This window comes from Nesoenas mayeri (assembly GCF_963082525.1).
Source record: "Nesoenas mayeri genome assembly, chromosome: 2".
Classification (NCBI taxonomy): Eukaryota; Metazoa; Chordata; class Aves; order Columbiformes; family Columbidae; genus Nesoenas; species Nesoenas mayeri.
Window position 1 is genome coordinate 69,481,513 of NC_137543.1, and position 19,037 is coordinate 69,500,549.

A 19,037-nucleotide genomic window follows, 5' to 3' on the forward strand; every position below is an offset into this window, starting at 1 on the left:
TGAAAATAGTGAGTTAGTTGATTAGAAATACTGCAAAACTATGTGCTATTTGTAAATATTTACTGTCACTTAGTATATATCTACCTACAGTGTCATTATTTCAGTGGAGCCTGTAGCCAAAGAACAGCTTATACCTTTCAGCTGACTGCCACAGAGGCCCTGCAGTGAATGGACAGCAGAAGTGAGTCATTTAGCAAAGGCAGAAAAGTCACCAGTGCAGCTGAGTGACAAAGAATGGGAAATTGGAATACGCCAGAATCAAATTTATTTTTGGAGCTGTCCAGCTGCTGAGTGCAAACTAAAATTCCAAATATTCAGAGGAGACTATTGCAGAGTAATGCATTAAAACCAGGGAAAAAAAAACCCTCTCTGTAATAGTATTTATAGATAGAGTACTATGAAAAAACCCCTAGCTTTGAGCATTTGGTCAATCTTGCAACACTAAAAGAAGGCTCACTGTGGAAGGCAACTATTTTAAAAATGGATTTAGATGAATTCATCCATGTGTGTTTATTAAACTTGAAGACTGCAAACTTGAAGTGCGAAAAGCACCTTTTGTGTGTCAAAAATCAAGATGATCTGATATCAGAAGTGTTGGAATATGAAGCGACTTACAGGCCCACAGGAAAGAGCTTCAGAGAAAGTAACGAATGCAAAGGGGTCCTGAGGGGCAGACAGGACTCCAAGATGTTGTGATGGCTTACTTACCATGTCCTCACTGACTGAAATCAGTAAAAATGCTGCAAGATTTCTGGATGTGCTTTGCAGTTTAATTGTAGTCTTTAGGCTCTGAAAGACCAAGCCGCAATAGTTCCAAATATCAAACCCAGGAATCACCCAAACTGGCAATCTGAGTACATTAAGCTGTGTACTTCCCATTAGTACCATTCATGTTTCTGTGCCTTCATTGACAAACATATTCCCGGCTCCCAAAAGTCAGCTGCTGCTGTTACAGACAGAGCTGCAAACAGCATTCTGTATTTCATAACTCTGAGCTTCATGGCCGTTATGGCAATTTTAAAGATGTGCTTTATTTAAATAAGCTTTTCTTCATCAAAATAACTGTAACAGATGTTTTATGTTCTATTTGTTTTGCTGTGTGGTAGCACTGCAGAGAGAGATTAAGTTAACTCCCCAAGTAGCATATTACTGGGGTGAAGCTAAACAACAAGAAATCGAAGCATATGTCCAAAGGCAAGTCAAGCACGTATTCAAGGGACAGATAGATTTGCACTTCTGCCCTCACTGATTCTTTACATGGTGTCTTTGTTTGCAATGAAAATTATGCATCACATTCCAAAGGCCTCTATTTGTTATCAGATTGGTGATTACAGTGTTTGATTAATACTAAAGCTATGGATAACATGTCTTTGTTCTCCTGAACCATATTTTCCTATATTTCTCTAACACTTATATTTTGTAATGTATCAACAATCTTTGTCTACTGTACAGATTAATATATATCACAATTGAAAGTGTTATTGGAGAAGGGTATTGGGTCATGTGGTTAGAATTAAATTACTGTTTATTAAAGAGCAATAATAATTTATTTTACAAAATCAATTATTTAAAACCAAAAAATCTTGTTAGCAATTCTTTGAAGTTGGGTCCTGGAAATTTCATGACACTACATACACTTTGATAAGCAAGGCTGCCCCACCCATGTTTCTTCAGAAAAGAATAATAAATCATAAAATGCTTATATATTTTAAAGCTTTTTGTATACTGAGCAAATAAGCCCAAACAGTGTACAAATTCAGTAGTGAAGTATCTGTCAAGATTTTTGCCTTGCTTGTCATCATTAGCAGAACGATAGATCCACCCACGAGTCAGTAGCACCGTGACAAACCATGTTATGCCAGGATGACAACTTTTCTCATCTAAATGAAAAAAGAAGTCAAGAAAATGTCGCTGTTCCCAGATTGAAGTCTTCTGACAAAACAAAGCTAATGACACAACAGTCTTTCTCAACAGATGCCATTTACTGTAACTTTGATTTGAGAAACATGCTTTGAACACAGGATATTCTCCAAGGCATTAATTGTGAATATGGATCTTGGGACTGATTCTATTCCCTGCTTTCCATGTCTGGATATATGGAGTTATTTTGATTGTGTCTCCATTTGAGAACCGAACCATTTTGAACTGAACTAATGGGGAAGAATCTAAGTGTGAAATTGAGAACTTGTGCATTGTGATAATGTAGGATTTCTTCTGTAGGATTTCTCCTCTATATACAGCACATTTTTTGTGTGGAGTACCTTGTGTCCCACAGTAAAACAAAACAAAACAAAAACAAAACCACACACACACACACAAAGACACATACAAAACCAACAAACAAAAACCAAAACCCACAGCCTTTAATGCTATTTGAACAGTTTTTAGCGGAGCCAAACACTACTTAGGTTAAATTATTTCAGCGTGGAGTAAAGTCTAACAGAGGCCTTGGCTTTTCAGGCTGTGGAGATAGTGAAGTTAAAAGTGCTTGGTATCTCACACAGTTAAACTCAAAGACATCAGAAGATAGACAGATGTCAGAAGACTGATGATGTCAGAAGATAGGAGACAGAAGATAAACTGAATTATACCAGGAAGGATTTGCTACGAGTATTGGGCTATTATCCTGTACAAAGAAAACTTACTTTAAAAAAAGCAAAACCAGCAGAGATCAAGCAAAGCTGAGTTGATACCTCAGGCAGACAAGGCATGAGCTCACAATGAGGAATGTGGTCAGAGATGGTTGACACCTCCATTCCTGCACCTTTAGGCTGACCTGTCGCTCTGCGCAGGGCTGAGCCTGAGCTCCCTGCGAGAAGGACCATGTCACTGGCCTGCTGGGGCCCTTGGCCTGCAGCAGGATTGTTCCCAGAGCTCACAGCACTCCGTTTTGCAGAAGAGAAGAAAAAGTGCGAAGAGATTAGTGCAGCTTGTGCGAGGTTGTTGTGGAAGTCTGTGACAGAGATGTGCCAGGTTTCGTGCCACCTTTCTGATCATATGACTCTCTCCCAGTCCTGACCAGGAATGTTCATCATTTATTCCAAAGGAAATAAGCAGCATTAGCTGTACCTGCTCAGCCAACCTTACCAGCTGTTGTTGTTGCTTTTTGAAATCAACATAAAGCATTTTCAGATCCCTGCAGTGTGCTTCCATGGTTTCTTAGCTGTGCTAAGAGGATCCCCATGGTGTGCTCTGTTGTTTCTTCGCTGTGCTATGAAGCCCTGGCAAGCCATATCTCTTTTCTGCAGTGTCATCCTGCTGAAAAATCCTAAATGTGTATGGAAATGCTAAAAGCTACAGTAAGTTGTTAATACTTTAGAGAAGTAGCTTACTTCCAATTGGATTGTGCCTTTAAAACATTGTATGTTGTTTACCACAACTTTAAAATGTCTATTTTTTCATTCTTCTCCTATGTCCTGTCTCTTGCTGAATCGGGAAGGTGGACAAGATGGCCAGTCTCTACAACATACATTTCCGTACAGGTTGCTTCTGTAACACAGGAGCCTGCCAGATGCATTTGGGTATAAGCAATGAGGACATCCAAAGGAACCTGCAGGTTAGTTTCTGAATGAGATTGCATTATTTATTGCCCATGGAAAATACCTAGATTCAGTAACCCAGGAGACATCATCTGGTTATCAGTTATGAATTCCCTAAGGATGGGAGGTTTGGAAAGGAGAAGAAAATCTGGCTATGTATCAAAAAAAAAACCATCGTTAGTTGAAAGCTGATGTAGGTGTAACATGTCCTGTGGTTTTGAATCGCTACAACTTTAACAATGAAAATAAATTTGATTTGCTTTCTCTGACCTGTCAGCTTAATTGCTGTGTTCAAGTACTAAACAAGCTGATATTTGACATATTGAAATGGGATGTTGAAACAAAATCATTTGGTGAAACCAAAGCAGCATGTGTTGCTTGGTTTTAATTCTTTGGGAAATATAAAATTATGGCTTCTTATTCTGATTTGGAATTATATGAGATCCAGACTTCTTGCAGAACAGAAGTTCCTGGACAATTCATCTCATGTTGTTCATTAAGTATCCTTAATTGTACTTAATAATGTTCAAGTATTATAGACCTGTTGCTGTTGGATTTTTCAATTTGAAAGGCATATGCAAATTAGACAAGAAATAATAAATTAGAATACACAGTGAAGTAAACTTTGATAACATCTATCAAGATTACTGATGTGTTAGACTGTTAGACCATGAATGTAAAGGCTGTTTTCTAGATAACTAATATTTTCCATAAAGTGTCATTAAAAGATGTGTAGCAGGATTTATTACAATGTCTGCATATTTGTCAGGGTTTGAAATTACAGTAAATTAATACAGAACAACCCACAATTTTGTTAATGGTATTCTTCAAAAGATAAAAAATTATAATGGCTGTACTGTTATTATAGCTCCCTTATAATTTCACAGAGATATTTAGATAACTTCTGCAAACACATTTATATGCAAGATTGATACACACTTATATGCAAGATTGATAGCACAAGTTCTTAAAGGGGGAGAGCTCTTTTAGTACCTTCCATGGCAAAATGGTGGTTTGATTTACCATAGAAAGCTCCATGATCATGTTCTCTTCATGCATGGTCTAAGAGCAGCTGAGTGATGCTTGAATTTTCAAGGAGGAGCAGGTTCTACAAGGGATTCTGAGAAGGGAAAATAAGATCTACCCTTCTGCCTAAGTGCAAAATGCCAAATGACCAGCTGCAATGCTCTTGGATCTCTTTATATAATGAAGATTTTGCTAAGGAGTGGGTGGCCTTTTATAGGTTTGTATCATGTTAATAAAGCTGAACATTTAAATGGAGATAGGCCAAACCCAAACTTATAAAGAGACAATCTGCCAAAAGTCGTATGAGGTAGTACAGTCAAGCCATCATTGTTTTGGGACATTCTCATCAGTCCTTTGAGAAGGATCTGGATGAGTTATTAACAACATTACTGTGTAAGGGAAGGCATCTTTTATCAGAGCATTTGCGCATATATTTCAGTTTTGACTTTTCCCAAAGTGCTGACTGTATTCTCCCTTTCCTGATGAAGATGCCTGTGAAGGAGGATTTTTTGTCCTCAAGGATCCCTGGAGAGGTGTGGTTAGTTTTCCTAGGATGTTAGGTAGGAACTCATTTACTTATTTGCGCAGCAGGAATCTCTCTCCTCAGTCAATCAGTCAATACTTGGCAGAAGGGTTACATGTATACTAACAGATGCAACCTAATTTTGCAAATGTTATTTCTGCTCTATTGTCAAGGATAAAACTACATCACACTGCATTTAAATATTTACTACTGTATTGCATGCTTTGACATAGAGGGTTCGGGGTTTTTTTTTTCTCCTTGCTTAAATGGCATCTGTGTTCATTGAACTGTGACATTTCTTACTTAAAAAGACCTCGTGTAAATAATCTATTCACATTTCCATTTTTATGCAACAGAAATGTGTAAATAAATGAAGTTCTGAGGGAAAAAAAACCAACAGTTGCTGCATTTACAGGAATAAAGAGGCTGACTTAGGACTGAATTTTGTGTCCATTGGTGAGGTGATGTTAGGTGAATGAACAGGGGTCTCTAGCTTATCTCACTGGAGGTTGATGGCAGCATTCACTGACCCACTTACTGAAGTAGAAACTTCTGCTCTAAGGGAGAATTTTCCAAACAGTGCTGTATCAAAGACATATCAAATGGCGTGGTATCTATGTGGAGGTCACTATTAGGGTATTTGAAGTATTTTTCAACAAAGATTTTTCAAGAGTGACGACCTGTGTTCTTTGAAGGAGGAAGTGTTATGGGGAAGGCTAGTTCCTTCCATCCTGAAAGCAACGTGTTGAATGGATCAGCAGAACAGATTTACTGCATTTGCCGATGATGAGGGAAGTCAGTTTGCACGTTCGAGCTATTGATTCAAGTCTGTGCTTTGCTGTTTATTGATAATATCCCATGCCAGGTCTCAGCTGTATAGTTTATCCATTGGACTATTTAACAAAAGCCATGAGTAAGCCACTGATAGTATAAAATGGAAGTGTTCTGACAGCAAATATCAAGAAAACTGCCTGAGAAAAATCAGCAGTCTCATGTTTTGTTCACTTCTCTGAATATAATATTCCAATTTAGATCCCAGTGAACTGTGCAGATGAGACTGGAGTATACGTGGAGACTGCCCTAGCTAACAGGCCATCCTGGGACATATAAACTTTTTCTGATTCTTGGCATGGTTTTGAGAAGTCTCTCTTGCCTTAGGGTAGAATAGGACAAGCATCTCAAAATTATCTTATTCCCAGCTTAAGTAATAAGAAAATTGGGATTTTTCTCTACATTTTGTCTTGCTATGCATGAGTTAACTTCATATTTTTGAAAACAGTTTTTCAGTTTAGAATTAACAGACCCATTAATAACTGTGTAAAATTAGAAGGAAATAAAGCAAAGTTTGTCATAATCTCTGTTTTTCTTCCTATTTCAAACTAGGCTGGCCATGTCTGTGGAGACGATATAGACCTAGTTGATGGACGTCCCACTGGTTCTGTGAGAATATCCTTTGGCTACATGTCCTCTTTTGAAGACGCACAGACTTTTCTGAAATTCATCATAGCCACCAGACTCTCCAAGTCAGACACTGAGATTCCTTTCCAGTCCCCTGTTACAAAGTTGATGACAGAGTCTGTCCCAGATGACCACCCTTCCTTTGACAGTGGGGATAAATTGTCTCCAATACCACACATCATGGACAGAGAACTCAGGAACAATTTGTCTGTGACAAAGACGACTGGCAGCTGGCAGCCGCCAGAGGCTGAGGCAGAAAGCATAAGGGCAGCTGTTTCTGAGACTGCGGTACCAACATGTAGAAAAGGTGGCAAGCCCATCACTGTAACCAACATCTACGTCTACCCAATCAAATCCTGCTCTGCATTTGAGGTATAAGCTTTGAATCATTCTTAAATATTAATCTCAACCTTGTGTTTTTTCTTAGCCCTCTTGGACACGTCAACCAGAAATAGCAAGTGCATGAGATATTAGGAAGCAATATGTGGGTACCTGTTTTTCTGTTTCTCCCGTTTTTAGGATTCAGTCCTGCATGCTAAGGTACTTTGAAGGATATTCAATTAGATTGAAGCTGCAGGATGCAAATGTGTCTTCTGCTCTCCCCTCCCCGTCAACAGGCAAATCTGCACATAACATATACTCTCAAAGAAAATAGTTGGATTTGCAAAACTTGACTAAAATATAATCAAGTAATTAGTATGCTTTTATGGACTGACGTGATGGACTTGTGGGCATTGATGGGTAGGAAGCAATTGAGAAATAACTTGATTAACATGTTATAATTGAGAGGAGGCTGATTTACATTACAAAGAAATGTTATCATTAAAATTACATTTGCAACAGAAATATGACATTTAAGTGTTGCTGCAGTATTTGAAAGTTCACTCTTTGAAGACTTTAATTGCTTTTTTACCAAGTTAATAATATCATCACCTTAGCTGTGGCTTTTTTTTTCTTTTTTAATAATGCATGATGAAATAGGTGTATGACCCACACATGACCTAAAATGTGACTCTGCTCAGTACCATACTGGCAAGTGATTTAATGACTGTCAATAACAGTATAACTTTCCCTATGAAAACTTGCTGGTGTAGGTCACGGTCTCATATCTGAAGAAAATTGGGGTCAAATCCAGCAACAAATCACCTGAATTTAAAATATGACTTCTCAGATGATTTGATTGTGATTTTTTTTTTTTTTTACTTAATGCAAAAAGAGGCTGATGAATTAAATCAAAGACTGTTAAATGATCAATGAAACATCTGTATTTTAAAATTTGGTTTGGTTTATGATGTCCTTAATTCAGAGGCACAATCTTGAGTATTGAGTGAGACCTGAAGAAACAATTTCTACCTCTTATTAACCTCCCACTAAAGCAAACTGTTTAGAAAATCAAAGTAATCCCACATTTCATGTGAAAATGTTTTAACCTTTCTTTAAGTGTTGCACTTCCTATAGCTGTATTACAGAAGCCCACTACAGAAGCTGCTGAAATATGTTGTGTCAGTGTTCAGGCCCCTTTGAGGTAAAATTCTATTTTTAACGTGCAGGCTGGTGTTGTGAGAAACACACCACAACATTCCGTGCTAGGAAGGCTTTGAAGTGATTGTGCCCAGGAGCAGGTAAGACATACCTCAGCATGAAAGACAGCTTATGTTTCCCCACAAGCTGAACCAGGTTTCTTCTCTTCAAGCTCTGTGAGGGGAAACGACTCCAGGTGATAAATTCGTATGAACCTGAGACTCCCTGGCAGATGGACCTGCAATTTTATATGGAGGTGGAAAATCCCTGTTCGCCATGCGTGCTTCTTGTGGCAGGCACTTGTTAATGGGTCTAGCGTGAAAGCAGGGTTCATCTCACCTCAACTTACCCCTCCAAAAGTAGATACTATTCTGTAAGCAGGGAGAGATGGATGCCTGCTAATTCATCTTATCATTAAATAGGCATCTGCAGTAGGAAAAGGAATTGTTGCTGAATATTTCTGTCTCTTTCCATTGACTACAGGGGGAATCCAAGGCAACTTGGATTGCACAGCTAACACTAGCTGGTCTGAATAGTTTAAAAATACAGATATTAAAATTGTAATGATATTATGAGGTTTAGTTTTGCATGCCTAGAATAATTTTTGAATTCTAGTGTATTCTGGTTTGATTTTTTTTTATAGCAAAGTATCAACCACAGTAGAACCCAGTAAGCTAAGAACAGTCAGAGCCTGTATTGCCGAAGAGTAATATATAATTAAATATATACTGGTTTTAGTATATGGTATTGCAAGGGACTGGAAGTTCTCTACCAATAACATTTAATTCTGCTCCTCTTCTCAAAGAGCATTTTTTGTGCATTTTCACTTAGTTCATAGAAGATACATGAGTACATGTGAAAGAACAGTAGAAGCTGACCTAATCAATATGATGAAAAAGTACTTTCAATGCACAAAGAGAGCCAGCCAGGAGATGTAGCCAAAAGATTGATTGATTTTCATTATTTTCAATATTGAAGTAAATCCCCAAAGAAAATGTGTTTGCTTTCATGATCTTCTTCCTGTCCACCAGGCATTCTTCAGGTTTTTGTTCCCAAAGGTCTAAGTGACACTTCTAGACCTGTTGTACATGTGTAACCAGCCTGTGAAAGATCCATCAATCTGATTGTCTGCCTATGGAAGAGGTGCAAACAGCAACTTACAGCCCCCCATTTGTAATGAGCTTTAAAAATCAGTTTATCCCATTCTAAATCAAGCAGTGAGTTGATCTCTAGTTGATGGCTAAGAGTAGAAGAGAAAGCCAGCGCTGCCAGAACCTGTATCATCACTAACTGCAGAGTGCGTCACCCTCCACAAGTCTGTGTGTGTCACTACTACAACTTCAGCCTGTATCACCTTGAAAAGGAAAATAACCCATACCACACAGCACTGGAGTTTGAAGCAAGACATGCTAGAGAAACTGTACCACAATTAAATGGAATCAAATCCTGAAAATCATTTTGCCTTTTGAAATATTGATTATGCCAGCATTTCTAGGCTTTGTCATGAAAAGACTGAATCCCACAGAAGAGAATTCCTTTGCAAGTCTCTTAGTGGTCTTTGTCATACAGACCTCACACTTCATTACATTATCTTCTTACTTTAGGAAACTCATAAAGTTCCAAAGTAATAATCATATAGCTTGTAGTTTCCTTGATCTTCAGTTAGAAGCCAAGAATTGTAATTCAGTTTCATATTTTAAATCTGAAATACATTTAGATGGCTTGTAGTTATTGGAAAATTAGAAAAATATTTTCCCAATTAAAATATTTATCTCCTTTTTCTCAGTTATATGGCAGCTCTAAGGTAGATTATGTGGAAAGGTAAAAGTGGTTAGATACTTGGAGGCAATAAATTCACTCATCTTGTACTTGGATACTTGAGATCAGAATCTCACAGATTTGTAAGTTCAAGTGCAGGCCTCCAGCTGGTACTGGAGGTCGGATCTCTAGTGTGTGTAGTAAATGGGTTTTATTGTAAGTACATGATCACTTACACTTACCTAAAATAATATGTGCAGTGGAAAACTCCAGCTTACTGTGTGTGCGGGACCCAGCCCGTCTGCCAGTGAAGTCTGCCTGCTGACTTACTGCTTCCAGGGTAAATGACTTCCTTAGTGGAGGGAGGACAAACTCAGTGCAGATATGAGTACAAACTCACAGCTCTTTGATCTCTTTAGAGTCACATAATCTCCTCCTCTCCTGAACTCTGATTTCTCAGCTCTAAAGTGTTTTAGTATGGGAGGTGCTTGACCTCCAGAGAAAATGAGAGTGCAGAGACCTTTGGCACCTGGGAGGATGAAGCTTGGCATGAAGAACATCAGCTCACTACAGGTTGGTTAGTTCCTACAGAATGCGCATTTCATAACATGTTCCTGGCCACAGGATGGTTTCTGTTTGGTATTGTCCCATGGGGTTTGTACCCATGGTGCAGAAAGCAGAGAGCAAAATATTCTAACTCAGTTTCTTAAATGCTCTTTCTTTTCCCTACAATTATTTTATTAAACAGAGAGAAGCAGAAGAGAGGAGTAACCTCTATCCCAGACCACTTTTTTTCCTTTTTTTCTAATGACAAAATGTCTTTTAAACATGCATTTTTAAATATGAACATCTCTCATGTCGATGAATTTTGCATAATTACATAATGTAGTGTGCCCAGTGAAAAAGGTTAGGATTTTAAACATTAATAACTTTATTATTTGTGTGGTGGATTTCAGAGTATAAAAATTGCATCTCAACACAGAAGACAAATTAGCTTTTATTTTAAAATACAATGCAAATTCCTACTGAACAGTGGATAAATTATATGTAAGACCACTAACATTTTTAAACTTGCCTAATTTAAAACCTATTCAGTGGTTCTTTTAATGTCTTCAAAGACTGTGTTAGCCTTCATGATGACATTACTGTGAGCTATGAAAAAAATGCAGCCCAAATGTTTTAAAGAAAATTCTGAAAAAGAAAAACAAAAACATGTTTTTGCAATGAGTATTTTACCATTGCAAGAAGAAAAATGGACTAAAGCGGTTAGGATAATATTGTGTACTGGCTGTGCTATGCAATGATCCTTGGTAATAACAAGACCGTATGTTGGATGATTAGCCCACCTGCCATGCTGGGAATGAAGGTGTATACTCGCATCTATCAGTAAAATCATGGCATCCCTCATTTCTTTCTGTCATCCCCCTTCTAATTTGTCTCAGTAGTCAGAGCTGGTGAGACAACTTCAGGGAATCAAGTTAGAAGCTACGTAATACAGTATTGCTTACTGCAATGTACACTAATCTCGTTTATTTTGCTACACAGTAAGCTTCAATCGTTGCTTTGCTTCACTGTACTGATTATCTGAATATGAGTATTTAGTGACATGAGAGTGCCCTGATTGATGTCCTGCTGCTGGTCCACCAGAATGTGGAATGTCTTTGCAGCCTGTGTCATTCCTGTTAGCCCTGGGCATTCAGTTCAGCTGTAATCCAAGAGCGCCAAATTGGACCACTCTTCTCGTGTCTCAAGTGAAAGGAGAGCAGGCAGAATTTGCTTGCAGTCATTTAACAATCCCTGCAGCCTCTTCGAAATAGTGGCAGGAGGTGGTCTTCACAGGTCACATGGCAAAGTGCTACGAATAGCAACGTATATGTTCTATGAATAGCAACGTATATGTTCTTCCATGCTCATCTTCAGCATCAGTATTAGCAACAAACCAGCTCTGACTGTTTCACGATTGCCTTGGACTCTCTGATCAAGGCAGGGTATACTGTTATTTTGTTGCTGCAACTGTATTTATTGGGGTCCTAGCAACATATGCAATGCAGTAAATTGAAAAGTGGAGAAGAAGTAGGACACTTAACTGTGTATGAGGGACTTCCATGAGAGGACAGGGACTCACTGCTGGACAAGTGTATGTACAATTCTTATCCCAACGGCAATAGAAAGGAGAAAAATGGGCTGAGGGCCCATAGTCATGTGCTGCATTTCATCCTTTCCATTATTTTGGACCTACCAGAGGCATTTTGAATGGAAAGTGTTGATTATTTCCAAGGATCTGCTACCTAGGCAGCTGAGCTTTCCCCACAATGCCTATCAGTGTATGAGCATTAGCTGAAGCTCTAATTAAAGGGAAGATGGTTTGTTTTGCTCATAAAACCTCTTACCTTCAGTGAAGGGTAAGCAAACACTTAAGCTGTTTCCTGAATAAGATTGCTGTCCTGAAGTGGATCCAAAACAACTGAATGTTACAATAAGGAGCTAAGAATCATTGTCTCCATGCTCTTTTTCTATTTTTCTGCTCTTTTAGTTTATTCTACTTGTTATGTCTTGCAAATCTTGTAAAGATCTGTTGGATCTGTGGGAAGATGTGATCTTCTATTTGGGAAGGGAAATTTGTTAGCAGGAAATTCCGACAGCTCTTAGATGATCACCAGCTGTTGAAATGCATCTTGTAATTTAACTATACAGGATAACGAAAAAATACCGGCCTTTCCAAAGTATAATTTCCAGGAAGGACAAAAGTCTGTTCTTCAGCTGATATTGTGGTCTTTGGGCTATTATTTTTTTCCTAAAAAGACAAAGCAAAGGTTCACATCATTGAGGTGCTAGCAGTTTGAGGTGTTTAGAAAACATGGTTTCAGATGACACTGTCAGATCTAAAGTTTCAATTTCTGATGGAATTTTTCATCCACACTTACTTAAAAAACTGCCAAAGAATATTATATATCAAGTAGGCTGACAAAACACATTTCTTATATTTATTTTTTTTCTATGTATTTTCTGTATTCAATACAGTTGGTCGCAGTGTGGCCAGATTATTTAAGGGTCAGCTTTAATGCTTAAAATTTTCGTTTCAGACTGCCTGCTGTCAGCTTTCTCTAGTCCGTCTGTCAGGGTCAAGCTACTGCTGCAGACTCCTATAAAACCTGGAAAAGTTTACAAGAATGTGATATTGTGGTTCTATGGGGTTTTAGATAGAGCACATGCTAAACAAAAGTGTGATTTGTAATTAATCTAACCAGTGCTTCCAGCCATGCTTTTCTTCAGACCATCAGGCTGTGCCAGACATACCTTTTTCTCGATATTTTTTGCTAAAGTCTTTTGCTAGTTAGTTCACATGAGCTGCACTAAGCTTCTGTACAAGAATTCAACAAAGTGCAGCTGTAGTTAACTCTCCTCCATACTCAACTATGACTAGAAATCATGCATGAGTTGAAGCAATATGTTCAAATACCCAGCTTTATGTTGAAAGAATGGTATTAATATTTTAACATTCTGAAGGAGAAAGCAGTTATTAATATCACCCAAAGGCATTACTAAAATTGCTCTCTTTTTGGATTTCAAGATTACCATCTGTGTAGCATCAGTAACAGATGTTCTTTTCACCAGAAAAATGTACATGAAAGCAAGGACAATGTGCTTGTATAGGCTATTGAATATAAAGAGTGTTATAGAAGTAATGGAAGAGCAGATAGCGAAGAAGACAATGTGTTTTGTTGTAAGGGAATCTGGAGAAACTGTTCTGCTCCTAGCTAAACCAGAAACCTCAGTGGTGGAGGTTTTCTCAAGTGGATTCATTGATAAAGTGGTTCTAGTTTTATGAAAATTATTGAAGCTTTTTTTCAGAATTTTGAATTTTTAATTTTGCATTTTTCTGGCTTTTGGTTGGTTGATTGGCTGGTTTTGACTTAATTCATACAACTCCCATGAGATGTCCATGCTTTGTAAATTAAAAGAGAAGTGTTGGGGGAAAAGTCCTGGAAATGGATTAGTATAAAACTGAAAGCAGTTTTTAGAGTGTTTCAGAGGTTGTTTATTCTCACAGATCTGTTAAAGTGTATGATAATATGTGACAAATTATAGTAACTCCATTTTGTTTTGTCCTCTTTGTGCAGCGTTGTTTTATCTTTGATTTACAATTAAGGTTTCTCTTATTAAAAGGCTGACATTGTCTTGCACAAGTTTTCCTGATTTCAAAGTCTTCATTATTGTTTTTTTTCCCCTCTCTCTTCAGCATTATCTCTTAATGCAGATAACATTTTCTAAACCTTTGTATCCCCTCTTGATGCTTTTCCAGGTTACAGAATGGCCAGTGGGAAACCAAGGTTTGCTGTATGACCGTAACTGGATGATTGTAAACCAGAATGGAGTCTGTGTGACTCAAAAACAGGAGCCGAGTTTGTGTCTGGTAAATCCCTCAATTGACCTGAAGAAAAAGGTTATGCTCATCCAGGCAGAAGGTTAGTAACCAATATCCTTTTCTTCCCTTCATTATTTGTGTCAAACTTCTAGACTGAGATACCTGCATGCACCTATCGAGCTATTGAATGCTGTGTATGCTTGCTGACTTCAGAGACAAATTCTGTTACCAGCTGTGGGCAAAGAAAGCCTAGGCTGTGATATACAGCCCTGCTAGTCTCCTAGCTTTTTGGGATGGGCAGAGAGTAGACAGTGACTCACTATGTGCAATCATAAAGTGGATGCTCCAGGAAGGAGTAATCAATTGACAGATGTGGAAATTTGCTGACAAGTCTATCTCTCCACATCACAAAACATAGAATTATGGAATACCAGATCAGAAGGGGCCACAGGGATCATCTAGTCCAAATTTTCTTGGCAAAAGCATGAAGTTCATCAGCCTGAAGGGACTGTTATTGCTGCAAAGGTAAAGGATTAGGAGTCTAGTATCAAACACCCTGGCCAAAGACCTTCCCATTTTATAACTCTCCTCCTTCTTCCAGCTGTGGGACTAGAGGGGTAGAGTCTTCAGTGGAAATTAGTATGAATTAAAATAAGTACTGGGCATTATTTAGCTCAGTTAAATGCTTGTACTAAGTTAAATGCTTGTACTAGGAGGCAAATATTTCATGATGCTTGGGCTTCTCTGGATTCATCACAAAGCTTTCTTATTCTCTGCTGAGGGGGGAAAAAAAGAAAAAATATGGAAAGTATTGCAGAAAGCCCGTTGCTGCTTGAGGGTGCAAATTATTTATTTCGCTAGCGGTGCTGTTAGCACTGAATGCTGGACAGGTTTGTATTCCACAAAAGTCATTATTAATGTGAAGTTTGCATGTATCTGAATGGTGTTCATCATTTACCTGGTATCTAACATTTACTCAGCCTTTATGTCTTAACCATTAGTAATCTATGTGCCCACATTTTCAGCAGCCAGAGCAAAGCAAAGGAACCTATATTCAGATTTTTCACCCTTTATTAGAAATCCATAGGAGTGGATCTGTAACTACAGTCTCCTTTATGTTTGTATATTACACTTGTTGTCCTCTCCAGCCATCTGAGCACTCTCCATAAAATTAAGTCTGACCGGTTGATTTTGTTTGTCTGGAATAGCTTTATCAAATGGACATTTGGGTACTTCCACTAGTCTCATGCGATTTTGTGTGTGTATTTCAGATCCCAAACACAATCTTGTCTCTTCTTAGAGATTCTAGGCTGGCACAAACACTGCTATTTTCTGTTGTTGCCTTTGTAATCTTTCTTTGAAAGTGTATTGTTAGTTCATGACACTTCTATGTGGAGCACCTTGCACCTCCAATTGTTGTAGTACAGTTGCATAGACAGCCTTCTCTCACAAGTTTTAAATCATCAAGTGCTTCAGAACTATATAGAGAAATTCAGTTCCTTTCAAACTTTCTTCCTTTCTGCTGGTATCTCTTACTTGCAGACACAATGTGATGTCTTGTCCAAGCCTTCTCCATTTATCCTTCACATTTTCAGTGGTTCAGCTCTGTTAGGCCTTTTGATTCTGCTCTTCTAAGTATGTTCTTTATTATTTTCCTTGCTAGTACCACACTGTTCAGACAAGTGCGTATTCATTAGTATGTTTGCCTGTCAATACTATCTGTGCTGACATACTTCAGAGAGTCAGGAAGAAGTTTTCTCAGATAAAAATGACAGTCAAGGAAGCCATTTTTCACTAAGATTTACAATCTCTTGCCATAGTGCCAGGGTGAAATTCACCTTTAAATCCTACATTTTACTTTGTGTCATTTTTGGAATTTTCACTATCATTCACCTTTCTGCCTATGAAAGTGGGAACCGTTTCCATGCAGAAGTGATTGACCAAGTCTATGGATCACTTTTCCACCCCAAAGTGATTGATTACGTCTCCAGTGTGTTCTAACAGAAATGTGGTCGGCATTTATTTATAAACTGCTTTGATACAGCCAGTGTGTAAGAGTGGAGTCATTCTTTGTATATGACTCTAGGTACTGTGGTCTTAGCCCATAAGGTGGTGTGAGCCTTCTTCTTGTAATAGTCCTGATATTTTTCACTCTCATAATGTACTTTCAACCTGTGGTGTGTTTTTAATGCTTGACAGTGAGATAAGGGCACTCATTTTCTTGGTGAGACTATTCCAGAGATTACTACTCATAAAACAGCACAGTGATGGGAACACATGTGAACTGACAGGGTAAAACTGAGCACATAAGTCTGTAGGAAGTTGTTCCAATATTTGTTTTGTTTTCTTTCTTGTTACCTGCAGTGTAAATACATGGTTTGTTTGTTGGTGTTAGATTTTTATTTTTTTCTTTTATCCCTCGACATACATGGATCACTGTTATGTCTCCCACTTAAATCATTTAATGGCAGACATTTAATTTAATAAGTTGACATTTTTCTTGAGAATTCCATGTCAATCACTGTTGCTTTTGTCACCACTCTCTCCAGCCTGTCAGTAGTTTGTGGCTATTGTAGGACCTGAAGCTTTGAGCTGCACGTTTACTGAATCCCCTGGCTCCAGAGAACACAAAAACCCATCGGCTCCCAGCTGACTGGGTGACAACTGCAGTCAGCCGAGCTGTCTTCCTCCTGCCCCCCTGCAAGGATGCTGTAAACAGCCTGCTTTCTGTACCAGTTTCTCTGCTGTCATCTGTGCTTTTCTCATTTTGAGAGCAGGCTGTGGCAATGATCTCCATCTAGAGCGAGCTTTGCTGTCTGGAGGTGTCTCTCTCCCACAAGAGAGAGCCTAAGGCAACCCTGCTGCTGGATTAGGGGCCTCTGGTAAGTGCCGAAAGCCCAGTGGGATGAATCCCACATAGCTGAATTATGCAGCATTCTTAAAGAATATTTTTACTGTTGCATTGTTAGATTGTGGTGAAGACTTTATCTGTGCCACTTCTAAAACACAGTGAGTCAGTTCTGTCTCCCCCTCCAGACATTTACTTTCCTTTCACTCTAGAACTTTTCATTAGTGGAAAATTTGTTTCTGGCTATTTTATTTCAATATGGTTTAATATTCTATGTCTTTTCTGTCCAACAAAATAAAATAGTCAGCATGACAGTAACTACTTTAATGCCTTTTGCTGAATCTTCCATGTGCTGAGACTCCGCTTTGTGTTGTCTTTGACCCCTGCATGTAGGGTGGCTCTGTAGCATGTCTAACAACCAGCCTTAGATGGGCAGAGCCACTGTCTGACTGACCCGACTGTGTGATCCTGACGTCCCTGTGGGTAGCAAAGACACCAGACTGGGGCTCCAGAAAAGGCCAAAACAGCTCTAAGACTTAGAATCATTCCCTGGCATGCCCACAAAATTAGTTGGCTTGCAAGGCAGCTGGGGAACTCCCAGTGTTCCCCCAATCCCTGAGGAGGAGGGTGAGAGCAGAGGGAGAGGAAGGGCTTGTGCTTGGCCTCTCCTTGACTGTACTTCAGTAGAGGGACTGAGATTTTAATTCTGAGAAACTACATTTCTGAATTTTGTCAGAATTATTTTCTTAGGCTATGTGGTTATTAACAGGCGTTTCGTATTTCTTTTGACATGAAGAGTGTAACTAACCCTTTCTATCACAGAACTTGCTTTGAGAAAATTGGTGTAACTTTAAATAAGCCCCTGTGGAGAAAGATAACTTCTTGTATCTCAACTGAAGAGTTAATGTTTAGGCTCCCAGCAATTTAAAGATGGGCGGGAGCCAGTGCCTTTATTTCTAGATTGTGTGTTACTGGAGTGGGAATCAAGGGAAATCTTCTTGTCCATTAAGTACGTGGGGGCACAGATTACACTGTCCTTGTTCCTGACTGACATAAAAGTAAGCCAAACTGAATTTAGCTGAGAATTTCTCTAGAAGACTTAATTCCTCTCTTTCCCTTTTAGCTAACCATCAGCATTACTCTGGCAAGTTGGGCATTAGTTTACCACTGCACAGAGGGAAAAATTTTGCGTGTTGTGAAGGCCCTTTAAAATATTGGAGTAGAAAGATGCTAACAAAACTGAGCAACTAATTACACTTTCTGGAGTTTATTATGCCTTCAAATAGTCATGTGTTACTGCCAATAAAAATAATGGGAATTAAGTGCATACACTGATGAAAGAATATACATGAATAGTTTATATTTCAGTCTATTGAAATAACAGACCTCTAATTCTTCTCATTGACTGAAAATAGGAGCTATAAAGACAAGAACAAATTTTTTTTTATATTAATACTGTGAGCACATCTGTGAATTTTATTATGAAGCAAATGACCATGGAGAATGACAGCTTCTACATTTTAGTAACTGGCAATATTCTGCTTTATTTTTTTGCCTTAAGATAGAATAAAATTGTAATTAACAGTGTTTAACTGACCTAAACATCACTGTAAAATGTGTACTGTTCAATAAAAATGTGATACAATCGCTGGGGTATAAAAGCAGGGCTTTTTAAAGCCCCGAGACTCTATTTTAAGAAATTTTGTGATTGTGCCTTGCTTAGATAAAATTTGTAAAAGATATAACAACTAAGGATACATGCAGGATGAAAACTTTCAAACTCTTCTTTTCCAGAAGGAATGATGCTGATGTTTAATTTTTTCAAAGAACAAGAGCATTAGTTCTAGTTTATAAGATGATAACATTGGCTTATTTTTCAGGTTATTTCAAGCAAGTTCAACGCATTTATTACTTATGTGTTTTATTTTCTGAAGTGAGCCTAGCTTTTTCTCCTCTGTCTTCTCTTCTGAAGTATACCAACATCATTAGCTAAAAAAG

At 38.3% G+C, this 19,037-nt stretch overlaps 1 protein-coding gene across 1 annotated transcript in view; it reads left to right on the forward strand.

Annotated features, from left to right (window-relative positions):
- MOCOS (molybdenum cofactor sulfurase) overlaps positions 1-19,037 on the forward strand; it is a gene marked incomplete at both ends in the record, with an annotated part of 231,333 nt that overhangs the window by 190,587 nt on the left and 21,709 nt on the right. Inside the window, 3 exons of the mRNA XM_080340510.1 lie at positions 3,440-3,556; positions 6,472-6,918; positions 14,129-14,291. Of these exons, the coding sequence (XP_080196636.1) occupies positions 3,440-3,556; positions 6,472-6,918; positions 14,129-14,291 (727 nt within the window). The remainder of the gene's footprint in view (positions 1-3,439; positions 3,557-6,471; positions 6,919-14,128; positions 14,292-19,037) is intronic.